Source organism: Aythya fuligula, chromosome 2, assembly GCF_009819795.1.
Source record: "Aythya fuligula isolate bAytFul2 chromosome 2, bAytFul2.pri, whole genome shotgun sequence".
Taxonomy (NCBI): Eukaryota; Metazoa; Chordata; class Aves; order Anseriformes; family Anatidae; genus Aythya; species Aythya fuligula.
In genome coordinates this window covers 44,665,669-44,685,643 of record NC_045560.1, presented here as the reverse complement: position 1 = coordinate 44,685,643, position 19,975 = coordinate 44,665,669, and the positions used below count along the sequence as shown (strand labels likewise).

At 44.8% G+C, this 19,975-nt stretch overlaps 1 protein-coding gene across 1 annotated transcript in view; it reads right to left on the bottom strand.

The window, feature by feature from the left end:
* SH3BP5 (SH3 domain binding protein 5) overlaps positions 1 to 6,222 on the bottom strand; it is a 42,287-nt gene extending 36,065 nt beyond the window's left edge. Inside the window, exons 1-2 of the mRNA XM_032182676.1 lie at positions 5,916 to 6,222; positions 4,468 to 4,530 (exon numbers count right to left, since the gene is read on the bottom strand). Of these exons, the coding sequence (XP_032038567.1) occupies positions 4,468 to 4,530; positions 5,916 to 6,047 (195 nt within the window). The 5' untranslated portion in view covers positions 6,048 to 6,222. The remainder of the gene's footprint in view (positions 1 to 4,467; positions 4,531 to 5,915) is intronic.
* Positions 6,223 to 19,975: the final 13,753 nt, after the last annotated feature.

The window sequence follows — 19,975 nt, the reverse complement described above, 5'->3', positions numbered from 1 at the left end:
AAAAAAAAAAAAAAAAAATTAAATTCTTATGTGGAACGCGGTCAAAATCTCGAGCTTTACCCTGAGAAAAGAAGTATATTGAGGAGGAATTTGATAAAAGGACCCTTCCCCTTTTGAGAGGAGTTTAAATGCTGACAAGGCTCGCAGGGGAAGGAGCAGCACGGCAGATAAAACCCTGTCCTGTGACTCTGTACAACACCAACCCAGAGTAACCTTTAGGGTAAACCCAGGCCTAAAATTAGCACAAAGCCTCGCAGATCAGGACCAGAGGATCTAGGCAAGCATAGAAGCAGGATCCTAACCAAGCCCTGCCTCCAACAAGCGTGGCTGAATCGAGTTTTCGTGTGCGATCACCACCCCTCAACAAACATTGGCAAGCTCGCAGCTCCAGCTGCACAAAAGCTCCCTCTGACATAAACCACACTCTGAGATTGCTGGGATTCCAGCGGTCACGTTAATGCTACGGGCAGGATTCCTCTCCCCACGATGCTGCCAGAGGGTCCCTCGATGAATCTGCTGCATCTGAACTGCACTTTGGAGAGGTGGTCGAAGGCACGGATGAGTTCACAAAAGTGCATGACTCACCCACACAGCCGAGTACATTCACAACTTCTGATCTGAGCTCTGATGGAGACACATTTCCAGCAGGCAGGAAAAAAGCCCCAATAGTAAAGTGCAGCTCTAACATGCATTTAGTCAAAACGTACTCACATCTCCACTGCAAGATGTTTCCTGCATCTCCTCACAGAGGCTTCAAACAGACAGGGACGCTAGGAAAGCCAAGTGTTAAATCCCCTGGAGGACCTTCATCACCATTTTGCTGTGTCAGTAATGCTCGGCGTTGCACTTAGCGTGAGCAGCGTTGAGGATTTTAAATGAAGGCTAATCAAAGATTCATTAACAGGCAATACATTAATGCACCATGTAACTACCAGCCACTCAGTGCCCTTTATCAGGGCCATGTGTCCTGAAGAGGCTGCGAGCATCGTCAGGTCAGGGTATTTCTCCAGGGTTTAGTGGGATAGGTCAAAAGAGCAAAAAACGAGTAATTATATCAACTAAAAGAACAGATACAGCCAGCTTCAGCATATCTCCTCAACACATTCCACACATGTAAAACTTTACAAACATTTCATACCCACAGCTCTTTTGCTGTAAATGGAAACTGGAGAGAGTGGGCACGTGCAGCAGCCCAGGTCAGAGCAACTCGTGCAAGCCTACAGAAGTCCAGGACAGTCTCACAGAAAGCAGATGCCACAAGGCTCCTCTTCCTGCTGCTCAGGGAGTACACCAAATCACAAAAACCATCATAGTTGGTTGTTTTTATTTTCCTAAACTTCCTTCAAAGACATACACCTTCCACTCAAATGCTCCAGTTGCTTTTTCAGATTATTCAGGAAATACTCAGCAGTGGGAATGAATGGACCTCGAAGTAATACCACAAGACGTCGGATGCCGGCTTCCTGTAATATAAATAGCCTAATGATATTGCGTTCCCATTAAAGTCAGCTATGATCAGGTATTATTTGCTTCGTATTTTCAATAATGGAATGGAATAGGATAGATGTAACTCCTTTGTTTGGAAGAAGAAAAATAAGCACTACTTCTAATGAAACATCTTGCAATGGCAACACCACCACAAACTAGGAATGAGCAACAAGAGGGGCCCAAAGCTGCTAGCAGCAGTCAAAACAGCAAATCTTCAAAGCCAAACTTGGTGTGGCTCTCCCCAAAGCCCACGTTCTTAAGCAGCATTCAAGGACTTGTCTTGGAAACAGAGCAATCCCCATTCTGAATTCCCCCTTCCAAGCTCTGGATTTATCCTATAGAGCTGCTTGGCAGAGCTCTCCTTTTTTTTTTGTCTGGAATGAAAATGTGGAATTTTTTATTATTATATTGTAGGGGGAGGGGTAAAATATCTTTCCTCCAGAAATGTTCAAGCCCATTTAAAACGCATGTATCAAGATGTATATAAATTTAGGCCTTACATCACCCAACTGCATTTGTCCTCAAGATCAGAGCAGATCAAAAGCAACACAAATCTTCCTGGATTAAAAATGATCCACGATGCTACAAACTGGCTTCAATCCAGTAAGACTTCAGATGAAAAGTGAAAGGGAAACTTTCATGAAAACATACTGTTGATGGTATCTTAAATTTAATCCATCAAATGTAGCTTACAGTGAGTACAATTCAGATCTGCAGTCAACATCTAATAACACAGAGGTAGAAAGCATCGTGTAATTGTTCTCTGTGCTGACACCTAGTATTTCTTAGACTAAGTAAGGTAAACAACAACATAAAACCAAGCTGATGTGGAAACGTTGCTATTTCATTTACAGTGATATATCCAAGGGCCTTTCAGCCTTTAGAGCTCAGCATGTGTCTCTCACGTAGTAGCTACAAATCTCCAGACTCTGCAAACACTTGAACACATGAATAATTTCAATCAAGCAGTAAAATCCCATCTTCAAGTCATTGGGATTTACTTCATGAGGATGCATTTGCATTACTATTACTATTCTACCTGCTTCATAATACGTCCTCAGCGCAAGGTTACGACAAGATGAATGAAATCCAGGCAACTATCCATGGCACCATCTTTCAATTTCAGTACCTCAGCATGAAATAAGGAGATTGCAAAGACTTATCTATATATAGATATATAGATATAAATATAGCTAGCACTGCTCCCGAGGAGACTCGGGGCCAATTTAATTGGGACTGTTGTGACTAAACAGATCCACTAGCATACTGTGTGTGTTTTTTTGTTTTTTTTTAAAGTTCACTCCTAAAATTTAAATCAATGTAGTGACACAGAACAGTTCTCACATCTGAAATATAGTTTAATTTTGCATAACAAATAGTCCTCCATTCCGCGAAGCTTATTTGCCAATAAATTCGTGATCTACATGCCAGAAAGCACAGAAAATGGAAAGAGGTAGGGAGAAGAAGACAGCCACGTGACAAGTTCAGGGACCGCTGCATCCTGCCCGGTCGAACAGAACAGGTCAGTTGGATGGGACCTGCAGAGATCATCGAGTCCGACCGCCTGACCACTTCAGGGCTAACCAAGAGTTAAAGCATGCTGTTGAGGGCATTGTCCAAATGCCTCTTGCACACAGACAGGCTTGGGACATCAACCACCTGGCTAGGCAGCCTGTTCCAGCGTTTGATCACCCTCACAGTGCAGAAATTTTTCCTCATGTCCAGTCCAAACCTCCCCTGGCACAGCTTTGTGCCATTCCCTCACGTCCTGTCCTCAGTGATCAGGGAGCAGAGACTGGCACCTCCCTCTCTGCTTCACCTCTTGGCCTCCTCTTCTCCAGACTGGACGACCCAAGTGTCCACAGGACGTGCCTTCCAGCCCATTTACCAGCTTTGTTGCCTTCCTCTGGACACTTTCAAGTACCTTGACATCCTTTTTATACTGTGAAGCCCAGAACTGCGTACAATATTCAAGGTGAGGCCACACCAGTGAGCTGTCACCCCACCAGCTTCCTAACTATTTATTGCCTATTTGCTGCTCTGCTTGGTGCATACAGTGGCATTACTCCAATAACTTCAAAGTGCTTCAGGTACCCATCCCATGCTTCCCATCTCAGGAAAATACACTTATAAAGAAAAAAAAAAAAAAAAAAACACAACCAAGACCTTGACATTTTTTAGATAGAGAATAGATATATATAAAGGTGTACTTTTAGAGTATATGCAATCTTTACGTGCTTTGATACAGCATTCAAAATGTTATGTTATCAAAATTATTTAGGATCTAAAGTAGCATTTTATGCTAGTTCTCCTTTAACAACATATTCACCTTATACTTCCACAGGTTTTATCTTTTGTTTTGCAGTTAACATAACTTAGATGCTCAAGTATGCCAGTTAATTCTGAGTTGGTATTAGATCAACAAACCAAGCCTTCCAGAATAACGACCAAGTGGCTCAAACTCAAACTTAGAAACAACCACTCAATAACTTACTATGGGATTTTTAAATGTCAAAAAAAAAAAAAAAAAAAAAAGGCAAAACTGACAAGCTTAAACAAACAAACAACCAAACAAAAGTCAGGAGATCCTGGCAGATACTTGGATGCCAAAGATCTTTCAAACAAACACACTTTCACTGTCCATAATCAGAAGAACACAAACCTAAAACAGTTACTTGTAAAAACAGAACTTGTCTAAGTTTAGTTTCAAAACCTAAAAATAGGGTTTGGCCATGGGGGAGGTTGTGTGCACCACTCACTGTCAGCATCCCTCTACCTCGCTCTCTCTCTCTCTCTCTCTCTCTCTCTCTGTTCCAGCTGTTATCTCAGTTTACAGCTTTGAAAATTACCAACAGTTCCTTGTAGCCAAATAACCAATCCAGATGACACAATTCAGGAGGGAACCCCCACAAAAATATTTTTCTATTGCTCACAAAACCCAGCGTGCAGAGAAGGAAAATGCAAGGATGAATTCCCTACCTCCAGTTCCGTCTCTCTCCGATTGATATCATCTGTAGATTGATTCAACTTTTCCAGCTCGCCCTGGAAAGAAAGATAGAAAATGTTAAACGTGTGTTAAGAAACCTGGGGGGAAAAATGTTTCTGAGAATGGTCATTCAGCATCCCAACAGAAAGTTCACAAGGGCCGTGGCTTACACGTTTAATGAAAACAGGAAAACTTGAGACACTTAGAATAACTTTGTCTTCTATTCTGCAGCTTACAAGAAAAATAATCAGAGAAGCTCTACAGTTTTATTTTAAGGTAGTGTGTTTCCTGTTCTGGGCTATTCCTCGCTAGAAAAAATAAACATAAGGTACAATAATGTCTGTCCTGTTGATCAACATAGTGAGCATCTGCTAGTTTCCAGTGAGATACAACCCCCCAAAAAAAAAAAAAAAATAGCATAACCTTTTTGCTGTCACAGTAAGTCCAGCTAAAGCACAGCATTCATATGAAACACATGAAAAGCGTTTTACTCTGGGTTTTGGCAAACCTTTCTGTAATAAAACCAGTCAATGGGACGTATGATTGTGTTTACTTAGCCTGCCTTCGTGCCAGCATTTTGATCTCTAGCAGCAAAAACCAGAGGTGCTAAATCCTTTGAATAAATATTTACTAGGGGTGGCGTTGGCATGAACGAAGTTACCATAAAAACAGAGCTCGCCGTTAATGACTTTCTTACCACAACAAGCAACCCTGGGGAGCAGCTTCCAGTAGCTTTAATTATTTGAGCAGCACGTTACGTGTGCGATCCTACCTGCTTCAGCAGGGGTGTCTCTATAACTAAAGGCTTACTCGATTTGCAAACAGCAAAACCGATGGGCGCTCGAGCTGGCGATCCCCTGCAAGGTTGCAGCGATGTCTCCGGCTATGATCAGAGGGGGATTAATCCAACAACCCTCCTGTTTTTGGAGGTCAGATCTCACCCCCAACCCCCAGGATTTGGGAGGCACAGCCCCGCACACCCACGTTTGCTGAAGCAGAAGCGACCTGAACCGCCTCCCGCTGCCGGGCTAGGAAAAGTTCCCGTGCTCATAGCAAGCATGGCACCCTATTTTTTTTTATTAATATTTTTTTTTTTAGCCAAAACCAGCAAAAAAATAAAAAAATAAAAAATAAAAATGAGGCCGGCAGCAGCTGAGGCAGCTCGGCTGCAGGCCTGGCTCCTCCGCCAGGCAGCCGCGGGTGAACCCCGCAAGCCAGGCTGACGGGGGAGGGAAGGGAGACGGGGTGGCTGTCAGTCTGTCCGTCTGTCTGTCTGTCGGGGATTTGGGATTTAGGATTTGGGGTCCGGCCGCTCAGGACGCGGGGCTGGCAGGCACGGAGGGCAGCCTCCGCCTGCTAAACGGCGAGAGGAGCCCGCAGCGTGCTCATTTCCCCCTCCTCTCTCCCCGCACCGCCGAGGGGACGAGCTGCCCTCCCTCACCTGGATGCGGGGGTCCACCTCTTCTTCCTCCTCCTCCTCCTCCTCCTCCTCTTCTTCTTCTTCCTCCTCTTTGGGCCGCGGGCCCTCCTCGGCGGCGGCGCCGCCGCGACCGCGCCTGGACCCCGGCTCCATGGCGGCGGCAACCGGCGGCGACACCGACAGCGACAACGACACCGACGACACCGACAGCGACAGGGACACGGCCACCACCGCCGGGGACACCTCGAGCCCGGCCCCGCCTCCGGGAAACCCCTCCCCGGCCGCAGCCCCCGGCTCTTTGTGCGAGGAGGAACTGCGGGCTGGCTTCCTTCCTTCTTCCCTTCCCTCCCTCCTCCCTCCTTCCTTCCCCCTCCTCTCTTCTTCCTTCCCCCTCCCTCCTTCCTTCCTTTCTTCCCCCTCCTCTCCTCTTCTCTTCCTTTATTTTTTATTTTTTACCTCCCCTCCCCTTAGCCCGGCACCCCCCAAGCTCCCCCAAGCCAAATTGTTGGAAGCGCAGGTGTGAGGGAATGCCGCCTGCACCTTGCGGGTCCTTTCTCTTCCTAATTATTGTTTTACTTGCAAAAATAAGGGGCTTTCGGCAAGCTGGGAAACAGGAATGAAGGCCAGGTTCCCATTGTGTGGCAGCTGGTGCACCTATGCTGGATGCGGCAGAAAAAGGCATCCCGAAGCCGTGTCCTCGTCGTGTGGGTGGGAAGGAGCTCGGTTCCTTTTTAGCCCCAGCCTTCCTCGCTTTCCTCACCTCACTTTCCTCAGGCACAGCTGAAAGCCCTTCTGTGGGCAGCAGCGAAGAAATACAAAATTAAAAACAACCCCAAAGAGAGATTCACACTGCATTCCCTCCTCATTCCAAAGGAAAACCATCTTATTTTGTCTTTTCCCTCCCAGCAGGACACACAGACCACGCTACCCATATGGGAAAAATCAGGCAAAAAGGGTCAACTGGCTCAGCTGAGGCCCTTCAAATCATACCAACTGTGCTGAACCCCTTCCTCACTGCCTTTGGGTGGGTAGCAGGTCATTTCCAACAGGTGAGGAACACATCTCCACCTCAAAAGTGTCACTTTTAAATTTAACCCTATTTTTGTTAAAAGACTCTGCAAACAATACCAACAAAATAAAAATAAGCAAGTAGTTCTTATACTCGGTGGAGAAGCTTCCTTTGAGACTGAAAATCAAAAGAAGATTTCAGCAAAGCATAAGAAGAGAAAAATTCACGTTCCTTGAGGTGAAAAAGGAGGGAAACACAAGTATTCAAGCTCTTCCAAACAATATAAAGTAACTGAGAAAAAAAAAAAAAAAAAAAGGAAAAAGAGAGTGACACAAACATTTGAAAATAGTATAAACATGGAAAGTGACACCAACAAAATAAAAAAAATCAAGGAACAGAGGAGGTGTTGCAAAAACGCAGATGGGTTGTTTGCAACATCTTCATTTCTCACAGCAAAAGAAATCATGTAAAGAACAGGAAAACATCACCAACCCCAAGTGGTTTATTCTTACTCATTTCCAACAAGGGAATTAAACTTGTGCAAACAGCCCAGAGCTTTCAGGGCCTTGGGGTGTCTCATCCCCACTGTGCTGTGGCTCATGCCAAGGCGGTGATGGTCCGACACCCTAAAAGGGGCAGAGAAAACACAAGGCAGCAAATGGAAGAGTTAATGTTGGCAATCCCACCATCACTGCTTACATTTCTAGAAAACATGGCTGTATAGAACAGATACAGTATCTTCAATATATTTCCCCAAAACCCACACAAACTGACCCACAGCAGCGACACACAAAGCGCTGCCTGCTGCTTGGGGTACCCCAGTGCTCCCATACAGACCGTGCTCTCCCCATGGGTTTTGTAATGTTTGAGCGAGGACCCTGTTGTTCCATTGCCACCGTAACGGTCCCAGTGATTGTCACAGCTCAGATAAAACCAAGCCAAATTCATCAATCTGCCACCATCGTGTCAGAGCAAGCTGTTTCTATCCGCATTCGTACTTGGAACGAGCGTGCTGGGGGAGCTGCCTGCACAGCTCAGCCCTGTGCGAGAGATGGTATGAATACACAGCCCCCTCTTCCCACATCTCCGAAAGCTCACACGCAGGCCCCAGGCCACTGAGACCATTTTATATCAAATCAACACATCAGGAAGGTTTATTTTTAAGGAACTGCTGAAGAACACACAGATCGTGAGTTTGCCATCACAAAGGTGCAAACAGAAAAGCAGCCTTGAGGGAGAGGTTTGAAGGGAACAAGAGAGACCACTCAGTACACATGAAAATCAATAAAAGACTCAAGAATATTATTTGCATGGTCAGTTTTCTCTCTTCCCCATGAAACAACTCTGGCTGAAACGGCTGTCACATGCAAAGGGCAGCAGCAGAGCCCCAGGAGCTGCGAGCAGCCATCCTGCGTGGCACGCAGGTGGGCTTCATGCTCTGCTTACGCCAATGCAGCACAAGAAGTGAACGGCAGATGATGGTGTTTGGATATTACTTTCATGAAGTCGTGAGTAATATCATCCCAGCAAATGTCCTACGCAACGTGTTAAAAGTCAGCAGCCTCCCCCAAAAAAAGAAAGCCAGTCATGCTGACCTTTTCACTTCCACCCCAGGTCCCATATGCACAAAGGCGGCTGAGTCAAGCCTGCACGAGGATGGACTGAGACAATCTGTGTGCTTTCTCTTGCATCAATATTTCAAAACCTCGGTCCAAAGCAATGTTTGCATATCAACCGCTGTGCAGTTAAGGGAGAAACAGCACTCTCTTTCACTAAGGGGATTCCAGGGCGGTCACAGCAGAGAATTAGCACCGACTCACTGGGTCGGGATGCATCTCGACAAAAGTTAGGCTGGAGATGGTACAGCTCATCTGAAAAAGCACAGGGAGATGTACTGATGCGGGGAGAGTCATGAATGAAGCTACTTCAACGACCTTTTTTATCACACCAGGCAATAAGTGGCTGCATTGCACGACACAACAGCAGCCATTTGGGGTGCAGTCCTTGTCATCAGTGCCAGATCCTGGAGCACAGAAACCTCTGGACAGGGTGATGCTCAGGCCCAACAGCAATCTTATCTTTAGGGGAAGGTGCTAGATAACCCCATTTTCTGGTCCCACAGAAATTTTCTATGTACAGGCAGCACATGACAGGAAAAACAGAGAAACTTCTGTGAGGGAGGAGTACAGAGAGGAATTTTCTCCCTTGTTCTGGAGGATGTTTTGTAGATTAGGTATTACATCTTCTGAATAGGCATTGGGGAAATACAAGTTGCATTTTAAATAAAATCAGCTGGGAAGTACTATGTATCAGTGAAGGACTGCCTGGGGAAACATACTAATGACTGTTAATAATTTAGGGGGGAGGGGGAATCAAAGCAAATGGTTAGCATAAGTTAATGTATACTTGATGATGGTAGATTTTGAATGGATTTTAAGGAAGGAGCTTTTTGTTTTTGTTTTCAAGTCTAGTCTTACATTCAAATTTCTGCTTATACATGCACTCAAAGCTTGCTTCTGCCCAGGCACTAGAGGCAAGAACATAAAATACAAATCAACGCTACATCTCCTTCCTCAGAAAAAAGACCTACTATCTCCTCTTTTTGAACATTGATACCATTTAAGTAGAGTTTGGGATTAATTAACACACATTCGATTACTGAAGACACATTTGCAGTTCATGGGAAACTTTGTGGAGGAAACTGATTGAGACTGCCTTGCTTACATAATCCCGCCTCTCTTTCCTCGAAGGGATTGGAAAAAAAATTTTGCCCTGAAAAATTCTGCTTTTGTTGATTATGGTGCTAGAGGCTAATTTCCAACTTGCCTCAAATACTGAAGCACTATTGCAATTTGTTTTAAATAATTTACTATCAAATAAACACAGAAGTAGTATAAACAATCCAATTCTAAGAAAAAATGAAGTGTGTAAAACATGGCTCCCAAAACACGTTTATGGGCATAAAATCACCTAAGTAATTGCTATAACTGAAGTAATCCTGAAGACCATACTAGTTTACCATACTAACTTTGACAATATTACACCAGAAATTAGCTTAGGCTGGGGAAATTCTCATTTAAAAACAAAGAAACCATCTCCCTCTTCCAAACTGCAGCAAAGATATTTCTCTATCAACATTCAAACCCCATATGCTTCGCTGCTTTTCAGAAGTATATTGCACATGTTCAAAACACTTTTAAGCACTAAGCAGGATCTCGCCCACAATCCCAGTAAATTCGAAGATCTGGTTCTCCAAGTCTTAATCTCACTGATAAGAGGCTAAGCCTATTTATTTATTTATTTGTTTGTTTGTTTATTTATTTATTTATTATGGAAGGTACAGACTGCATTTACAGAACATTTTAAATCCCCTGGATACACATGCAGGGTGTTGAACACTTCAGAAAGTGGTCAGAATAAAAACTTCTGGCTTATTTCTCAATCAAATTTTCACTCTTCCTTACTCACAATGGTTGCAGCGTGCTTGCACTCTGCATTTTAAGACATGTTAAGAATCAATTATTCTTTTTTACACCTTTTGTTAAGATGCAATCACCTTTTGAACTTGCATACAAATGAAGCACACAAAGATGCATTAATGGGGCCTGAGCATCTATGGTACAAACAATCAGATTTCCCCACACGCAAGGAATGTATTTAAAGAAAATGCTACATCCCAAAATACCCTTTAGTTTCACTTCTTTTTTAACAAGAACCATTTAAGGATTATTAAAAAAATACCCTCTGGGCTTTGCAAGGCTACAACGAAAGTAGGTTCATTTAAAGAGGTACAACCTATTTTCTAGCCACACTGATCTTAGTATATTTCAGAAAAACTAAATATAAGAATTATTAGCAAAATTACTAGCTTGGCTGATTTCTACTGGATATATATTTGTTCCCCATGAGCTACTGTTCTTATTATTCTGAAACCTGATCTTCTTGATGATGCTTTATACAGATAGTGTGAGTGCAATACATGTATTTTACATAAAATTTGCAAAAATCATACTATATATGGTACATGACAAACAGCTTGATGGGTTCCCTAGCTTGTTGCTGTTTCACTGGGAGATAACCACCACCACCACAGGACTTTCTCCTCCTCCAAGCTGTCCAGGCCAGGGTGGGCAGCGTGGAATTTCCCACTGGAAGTCATCGGTACAAGGACACTGTGTCTACAGAGGAGCAGAGCAGGCCCACAGCCCATCTGCCCAAAATGCAAAGTCTGCTGTTTCTGCAGATTTAGGAAATACCACAGTAACATGAGAGAGTCTTCCTTGTATCTGTTGCTGAGCGATAAGGAAGATCCCCTTTACAATGCCTGACACTTGAACAGGGAAAACCCTATACTGCATCCTTTTAAGTTGAATGTATTCACGCAGGCTCGCCGTCCTGCCATCTGCTTTCCTCGATAAGCAGTCTCCCATCAGTTTCGATGGGAGCAGGATTAAGTGCAAAGGTGTTAGTCTGTACTCAGAATAAGGCCTTAGACAAGAAGTGGTGCCTCGTGAGAGCCAAAATGAGATGCAAGAGCCATTCTCCTCCACCCAGCCTGATAATTCAGTAATGCTTCTGCAGTGATCCAGATACATCATTGCTATTCAGTACAAAAACACCCACCTTCATCTTTTATTCTTTGTTCTTATGCAAACCACTTTTAAAACATTTATTTAAAGAACAACCTATACTGTCCAAATAACATTAGCCATATGCAAGAACATATCTTGTTTTCCAGTCCTTTGTTCAGCTTAATGTTCAGGTGGGCCTGGTTCAGAGTATTCACTTGACCGATGTAGTCCAGCGAGAGTCACAGTTGCTCAAAGCTGGCAGATTTGTCACACAGGATCCCCACTCGTGCTTTCAGCACAGAGTTTCCCAGCTCAGGAGGAAGGGACTCTCACACCCCCCCACTGCATGCAACGCTCCTCCTGAGAAGTGTTTTGGGGCACGGCCCCATGCTTCTCCCTGTGACCAAGGAGGCATCGCCCGTGGAGCAAGGCTACCTTGTGTGTGCAGGATGGAAGCACAGTCCTGCACGAGAGCGACCTCGTGGCTGCTAAAAGCTCTCTGACCACAGACTTTGCTTCTCAGTAATCTTGCCACCAGACAGGAAATTCACTGATCTCTCATTTTAAGCTGATGAGCGTACAGCACTAACAACGTGAGCCTCCAGAGCACCTTTCATCAGAGGACGTCAAAGCACTCCAGCACCAGCTATTCGGGGAAGCATTCCCTTTGTTTTCCTGCGCAAATCCCACATCATAGAGATACTAATTGATTAAGTAGAGGGAAGCAGCAGAGATATTTCAAGTACAAGATGGCCCTGAGAAACACAGAAAGAGACTGAAAGTAAATTTTCAAACAGTAGGCTGAGTAGCCCAGATAGCTATAGAAAGGCAGAGGGATTTGGGACCTCATTATCGTCGTGGCCAATTAATGTGCAAAGAGAAAAGGCAGAACCCACTGTCTATCTAGAGAAATAAAAGACAGGGGCTGGCAACCACTCAGGGGAACTCCTGCCTCGGAGTTGTGGAGAAAAAACAGCAGCCAAGAGGGAAGCCCAGAGGTGGGGACAGGCCCTTCCACAGCCAAGCCCAATTAGCAAAGTATTCACCAAGGACTTTGCACAGTCTCTGTGCTTCCTAACCGTGTCTGGCTGAGCCGTAAGTCATGATAGGAGAAATGGGAAGTGTTTCTCTACCCTCTTCTTTAGTATCCTTCTGAGGCTTGTTATAGCCTAATTTACCTTGTGCCAGAAAATATGAGCTTTTGCAGCATCTAGACACAGAAACACTCGTCAGTGTAACTAATCTGAGTTTCATGCCTGCAAGATGGGTCCACGCTTTGAGTGTCTCCTTAGTAAGGAAATCCAAAAGCCATTTGAATACTCAGATGTAAAAATCCATATCAGCTTCACAGAGGTGAGATGCTTCCTGTGTACCAAGAACCTTTGCCCCCTCTCCCATCATTTATAGCGAGGTTTTCTGCCCGCCACCTGGCAGAATCGCAGTCTTCAGTGCTTCCCATTACATAAAGCCCAAGCGACTGAGCACATTGTGTGTGGGAGTGAAGCAGAGTCTGCTTTAGCACCCAACATCGTACTTCAGGAGGAAAAGCAGTGCCTGTCTGCGCTCCCTCTCCTGCCTGCCCTGCATGCTACAGGCTCCAGGAGCTGCTGCAAAGCGGCCTACATGTCCTCTGGGGTCACCAACAGCAGCCTGGCCCCCATAGGGTTGAGGTTTTTCCTCTCATATCCCTCTTTCACCCTATCTGTCACCCACTTCCTCACACCCCAACTTTCCACCACCACAACGCAGTCTCAGCGGCGCTGTCGGAGCCTTGCAGCCCAGACCACATGCCAAGCTGTGGGCTGCCATTCGCCCATCCCACCCCTCATCAGCCCTTCCCCACAGGTCCCTCAGCCACACAACTGCTGCCTCCCTAAACCAGAGGCTGGGGGTACATCTGAGCCACCCAGCAAGGAACAGAGGCAGCAGCACCCAGACATGGTGTAGGCTCTGCAAAAATGAAAGCAGAGTTGCCCGCTGCTCTGGGGACTTCTGAGGATGAGGGAATATCCCTACCGCCTCTGCAACGTGGCATTATGTTTGGAAAGTACAGCACAGATAGGGAAAAAGGTGTCTGCAGAGTTTTGTGACAGTGAGTGGTTCAGATCTCCATCAGCTGAGGAGCTCTATAGGCACAATGTCAGATCTTTAAGTTACCAGATCACAGGCACCTGCTTCTGGTCTCAGGATAAGTTGAACTGCTTCACACTTTTTTCTTTTACTAGTTCCAGACCTAGGGTTAAGAATATTAACTCAACACCACTAAAAGTCTCTTTCCAAGGCCAGGCTAGCTCTGGTCTCTCCCAGATGGCAAAAGCAAGCACTATAACGGAGAATGCTAACAGAAGTGGCTTTGGGTAAGAGACCAAGAGAAGACCTCTTATACTATTATTGTTATATTTGCTTTCCAAACAAACCTGTGAAAATACAAAGAGGCTAAATGACTGCAAAAAGGCCACACATAAGAAACTCCTGGCAAAATTCAAAGTCAGACCTCTAGTCACTTTAATTCTAGCTTCACCTCTCCTCTAGACTTTCCTTTATAGCATGCTTCACCCTTGCTCTATTCCTCTAGTTCTGCAAAAGGTCTTCTCTCATTTTGAACTAGAATTGCATATTTAGCACCCATGCCTTGCTGCATAGTTCTTGAAAAACTTACTAAAATTTCCATAGCAGAAGTTACACAGCAAAACAAATTCCCCCCAAAAAGTAAGCCTTGGTATGGCAATAAATCCTGTTGTTGTCAAAAAAAACTGTTGCATTGTTCTTACTGTTCAATATGGTTCAACACAAGTGTTTGTGCAAACGATGCGGCTACAGCATTTTGACTCCCACTTTGGGGATGTGTTTCCTTGCCTGTTGCAGATACCGGAGCCTGTAGTACTGTCTGGGATACACTTACCCTCACCAGACCAGACTCTTTTACCACAAAAAGCACACTTAACCCTAGGAAAGAATAAAGTATGATGCCGCAACTTCATCTCTACTGAAATCTCTCCCATATGAGGGCAGTTTTACAAGCCCGCTTGATAAGATTTGTAGGGTCAGGAGTGAAGCATTTTACCTTGGGAGTCCCGACAGCCCACCCATTGGTCAGAAAACTCATTTTCCATCTCTTTTTCTTTTTTTGAGACATGCTCTAGAGGGGGAGATACATAGGGTTGCTACGTGCCAGGCAACAGTGGCTTCAAAGATCTGGCTTCAAAAGCTGCTCCCTTCCCTGTCCCAAAAGACCATTCATTGTTCTGTTTCCCTTGCTCCATTGGCACAAGGAGGAAAGGTGGCATTTCCCTCATTCTCAGCCACCGACTGCGTCAGAACAGCACTTTTCCAGCTCATATGTGCAGACAGGCCATGTCCTGGCTGTAACAAGCGGTGTATATCTCAGGAGCAAGCTCCACAACAGCAGGAAGAGATAAGGGAGCATGCTTCAGCCCTCCGGAAAATCCTGCCCAAGAGGACCCTGGGGAGCCAGACAGAATGTGCTTCATTAACGTGCAGATGAACACAGATCATATTCATGAGGACCATGTTTCTCTGATCTAAAACGTGACCCTTGAGCTTCCCTTTTAGCTCCTTTGGCCTTTCCTCCAGCTGGCTTCCATCTTTCATTTCCTCCAGTCCCACAGGGTAACTCCTTGCAACTGAGCTGCTGGCAAAAGATGCTGTGCACCCCTGCACCACACATTTCCAACAAGCTGCCGAGGCACAAGCAACTCTCACATGGCCAAGTATCTGAATGCCCTGGATATGGTAGGCATGATAAATACCTGGGGCAGGTTCTGGTAGGACAGTGGGATTTGACATGTCCAAAAGTTGATTTGAAAGGGTGCCTTCAAAGCTTTTCACATTGCTTTTTGTAAAAAGGAGTATTCAGGCACTGTGTCTTGCAAACGAAAGGATGTGTGGGTGCTTTGCTGCCAGGACCATTTCAGCTAATGGACTGAACAGCTCAGGAAATCAGCAAGGTCACCAGCCAAACATGCAGATAAGGAGGAAAGTAGTTGAAAGTCTTTGCATTTGGCAGGTGTGTGAGGATCATCCAGCCCTTGTTTGGAGAGGGATACACGTATCACAAAATATTCTGAGACGCATTTGACATGCAGGTCTTCTCAGGAGCAAGCCAACCAGAAAGAAAATGGATCTTCCTCCTTGGTCATGATCACAGGAAAGGGCTCAGTGTACTCAACTCCCTGGAGATCCAGAAGGTTTTTCTCTCAGATCTCCCAAACAAAACTGCTGCCAAGAGTGTAAATGCAAGGGGGTGAAAATTGCTCTCACTCCGTCTGGCATCTGTGCTGCTCCCCAGCCCCAGCAAGCAGAACTGAGGAGCCCCAGTATAACAGCAGCTGCAGCAGTGCAATCAGCCCTCCAGCTGCCACTGCAGAGGGCCAGAGATCTGCAGTGGGATGCAAGGACAGGAACCCTCTCCAAACAGCAGGAAATACCATTGATTTTCAGATGCAGGCATTTTGCAGAGAGAGCAATAGGAACAAAGCAGATGTTGGGCAGCCTGCAGCAGAGCTCTCCCCTCGCAGGCATCCCTTTGGAGCAATAATTCCTTCAAGGGGGGCAGGGGAGAAAAATAAAACACCCAGCAGTGTACTGATCTTCACAGGCTGAGCAGCTTTAATGCTGTGTAATCCTCCAGAGGGAGGAAACAGCATTTCCTTTGTGCTAAAGACATCAAAATGGTTGAAGGTGGCAATCCCCACTGACATTACCTTTATTAAAGGAGGGATATTCCCACAAGCCCTGAGAAGGCTGGGTCAAGAGCCAGCATCTACTTGTAGTGACAGAAAATAGCAGGCAGTTGGGACCTCTTGAAAGAACATATAGGCAAACGTGCACACAGACTAGGGGCTGCATATCACAGCAGCGCACATCAATTATACAGCTATCAAACAGTAGCGTAGCAGCAGCGATACGAGCGATGTGAGCAGCTCAATAACTGCCTTTTATTCTTCTCGAATTTGGCACCTGTGTTATTTTGCAGCAGGTATATAATTAGCTCGTATTCTGAAGGGGGGAAGTGGTGCCCTAGGGTTGTTGTTACACGAGTGCCAAGCCTTCTTGAGCCACTTCCTCAGCAAAGAAACATTTTTCCATGTAAATTGGATAGAGAAGCGAAAGAAGGGAGATAGGCATTCTCAGTAAAAATCTGAGTACAATGAGACTCCTTTTAATTAAACCGTACTTTGAATAACAGTAGGATTCATGGTATTCTCACAGACACTCCCCTGCATCTAAATATCAAACAACTGTCAATTCATAGTGGCACTGAATATAAAATCAGATCCTGAGCACCTTAAGGCAACATGCAAGCCTTGCCTCCCTCTTGCTCAAAATGGGAAGTTAAAATTCTGAATAGAGGATCTGAAATACAAAGCTATATTATATTGGGAGCAAAAAAAATGCCAATGCATTCACCTCCCCTTCCTTGTGAACTGTTCAGTTATAATCATGTCCCCAAGCACATTCTGCACTGAATCACTGTGACATCTGTTAGGGAAATGAACACAAATCTATATCTGCATGCAGCAAATATATTGGCAAGGTTGCAGTGGGGGGAAGGGAGATTAGGTGTCACTTTTCACACAAACTAGAAAATGACAGCTTGTCACTTCCATGAGTAAATACCAGGAGAAGCGAGAGTAGGCAAGATGCTTCTTCACCTTTTTACCCCACCATAGCATCACAGAGATGCGGATTAAGGACAAAACCGTGGCTTCGTGTCCCCTGCCTGCAGCAATAGCATCTGGATGTGGATCGCCCCCCTGGGAACACCAACTATAATGGATTGTATCCGCCACTCACATATGTCAGCAGAGCTCCCCTGAGTGGAAGGGAGCTGTGCCCCTTCTCCAGCTGAAGAGCAAGACCAACATGGCAGTGATGGGGACAGGCCAGAAGGGACACAGGGGGTGAGGGCACAGAATAACCTCCTTTGGGTCACTTACAAAAGCAGGAGGAATTGCTCATAACTTCAGCAGCAGCAGGGACAATGTTACGGTACAGAAGCAAGGGGTTTAGTCATGACTTACCTACATGCAAAAATCACGATGTAGTATAGTATGACCCTCTTCCTACAGATGCAGACAGCTACAAGAAGGCAAAGTTAGCTAAAATCCCCATGTATTTCCCCAGGGACAGGTGTCTACCCACAAACAATTGCTGCAGAGCCACTCACACTATGTCTTGCTTGCTCACCTGAGCTGAACCATAACGCTATGGCCTCTTTTCCACCCCTGCCACAGAAGGCTGGGGATAAAGACAACATAACAGAGGATGTTCAAGACACATATTGCTCCTTCCTCTACAAGAAATGCATTGCATTAACAATTAGCAGTATATCATAGCTGGTGCAGAGCAGCACAGCGTCCTTTCATTGATTATGGGTTGTTTTTAGGAGCATCTTCCCCACACCCAAAAGCCTGTGTTAAAGGCATTGTGCATTCTGTGATTCATGTGGTGAGACTAACATGACTGTAGAAATGATTTTATTTCAATTCCCTTTTAAAGGGATGCACAGCCTCCCACCCACTCTTCCTTGTGCTTTTACAGTGAGAATTTGTTCCTAATTGGTATCCAGGCGTGCATAGTCAAATCGATTCCTCTTCAAAAAAGAGTGCTGCTTTTTATCCTGATGAGAACACACAACACTGACTTCACTTAGAGGATCTGACTTTTAAAATCACTATGAACAGGTTTTGATGGAACCATTCTTGATAACAGATGTGTAGTTAAAATACTTCCTGGTTTTATGATAATTTGACTACAACAAAGTAAATAAGTGGCTTGAAAATAAGCAAACCTTTAGGAACGTCGACACTGGAGATGAATACAAAATTCAGAGCTCAGAATTCTCCTTAGGACTGTTATTAGTCCGTAATCTCCTGATCTTCCACAATCCTAACCTGAAGCTTTAAAGATAAATGTACATAGAGAAAACTTTGACATTTGGACTCCTGACGTGCATTTGTTTTCTCATGCAAGAGATAAACTTTAAGCCTTCAGGAGTTACATATTTACAGTGTGATTTCACAACAAAGAACGTGGAAACTTCTATTTGGTAGAAAAATAGTAACACTTTCTCTGAGAAAGCTGTGCTTTATAGTTTACAGCGAGAAACCGCTTGGAAAAAAAGTAGAACAGAAAAAGGAAGGTTTTTTTTTAAGCTCCTTGAAGGACGGTTATTCTTACAACTGTAAGAAGTCTTCGCATTGAAATGATTTAGTCAGCACACTGAAATACTAACTCATACTTTTCCACCAAGCTTTTTAAATTTGTGTTTTCACAAATCCACACGGTCTGATGGGAGGGCTGTTGGCTACAGCCGTCCCACTGCCATTTTGAAGCAGAGGTGGAGGAGAAATATGTGAGCTGCCAGGCGCCTGCTCCTGTGCTTGCCACAGCCTGACCGAGAGCCACGCTGCCTCTGCTGCTGCCACCCCCGCCTCCAGCACTGGAGTGGGAGATTGCAATATGAGCGTGCACAGAGACTGCAAAGAAACACCTGGATGCCCTGTAGGGGAAAAGTAAATGCAGAGAAAGAAACAAAATGTTCGTTTTAAAATGACTTTTCCGTCAAATATGTAGCAAAAATGTCTCATCACTGTTTCACACGTAGACTGACAAGCAATAAAAAGTCCGAAAGAAGTTCAAAAGACTCTGCTTTTATCTGCCACGCAATTTGTTTTTGAGTCTGCAGTCCTGTGTGGTTTCTCAGATGAGCAGATCTCTCTTCTAGGTGTTTCTAACACACCTACTGACTTAGATCCCTATCCTGCAAACACTAATGCACACATTCTCATCTGCAGTACCCAGGATATATTTTATGTGCAGTGTATCTAGGACACCTTCAAATACTGAGGACCAAAGTCAGACATTACACATGGCACAGTTTGGTGAAATGTTACTATTAAAATAAAATGAAAAGGCCCAGGTTTTTAAGTCAAGGAATCTTAGCCAGCTTTAAGTTAGTCAAGAGTTAATAGAGCACAGCCAGCAGTAGAGCTGAAGTTGTCTTGCACTGCATGTTGACTTATGTCCATATTCAAGTTGTAGTAGGGATCCTGACCTGAAGCAACTCTCCAAACAATCATTAGCTTTACCCCACTTTTCTGGTGGTCACAAGATCTCGCAACTTTTGTTGTTTGGAACCAAAGCAGAAGCCCTTCAGCTTGTGTGCCTCTTCTCAGATACGCAGGAGCCACTCGTTCAGACAGGCTTCTCCTCTCTTTTCCCTCCCAGACAAAGATCATCCTAGTGAGGAGGCAGATCTCTCTTCCTCTCACCCTTAGTTTCAGAAGGGAACATGACCCAGAACTGGGAAATAGGCACTGGCCTTGACTCTACAGAGAACCACGCTATCTTTGCACAGATGTCCACAAGCAGCCCTTGGATGAAAAAATTTAGAACATGAAATTATAAAGAATGAGGTGTGTTGTTTTTTTTTTTTTGTCTTGCAAACCAGGTTGTGTTATATGCAGGCTCACAGA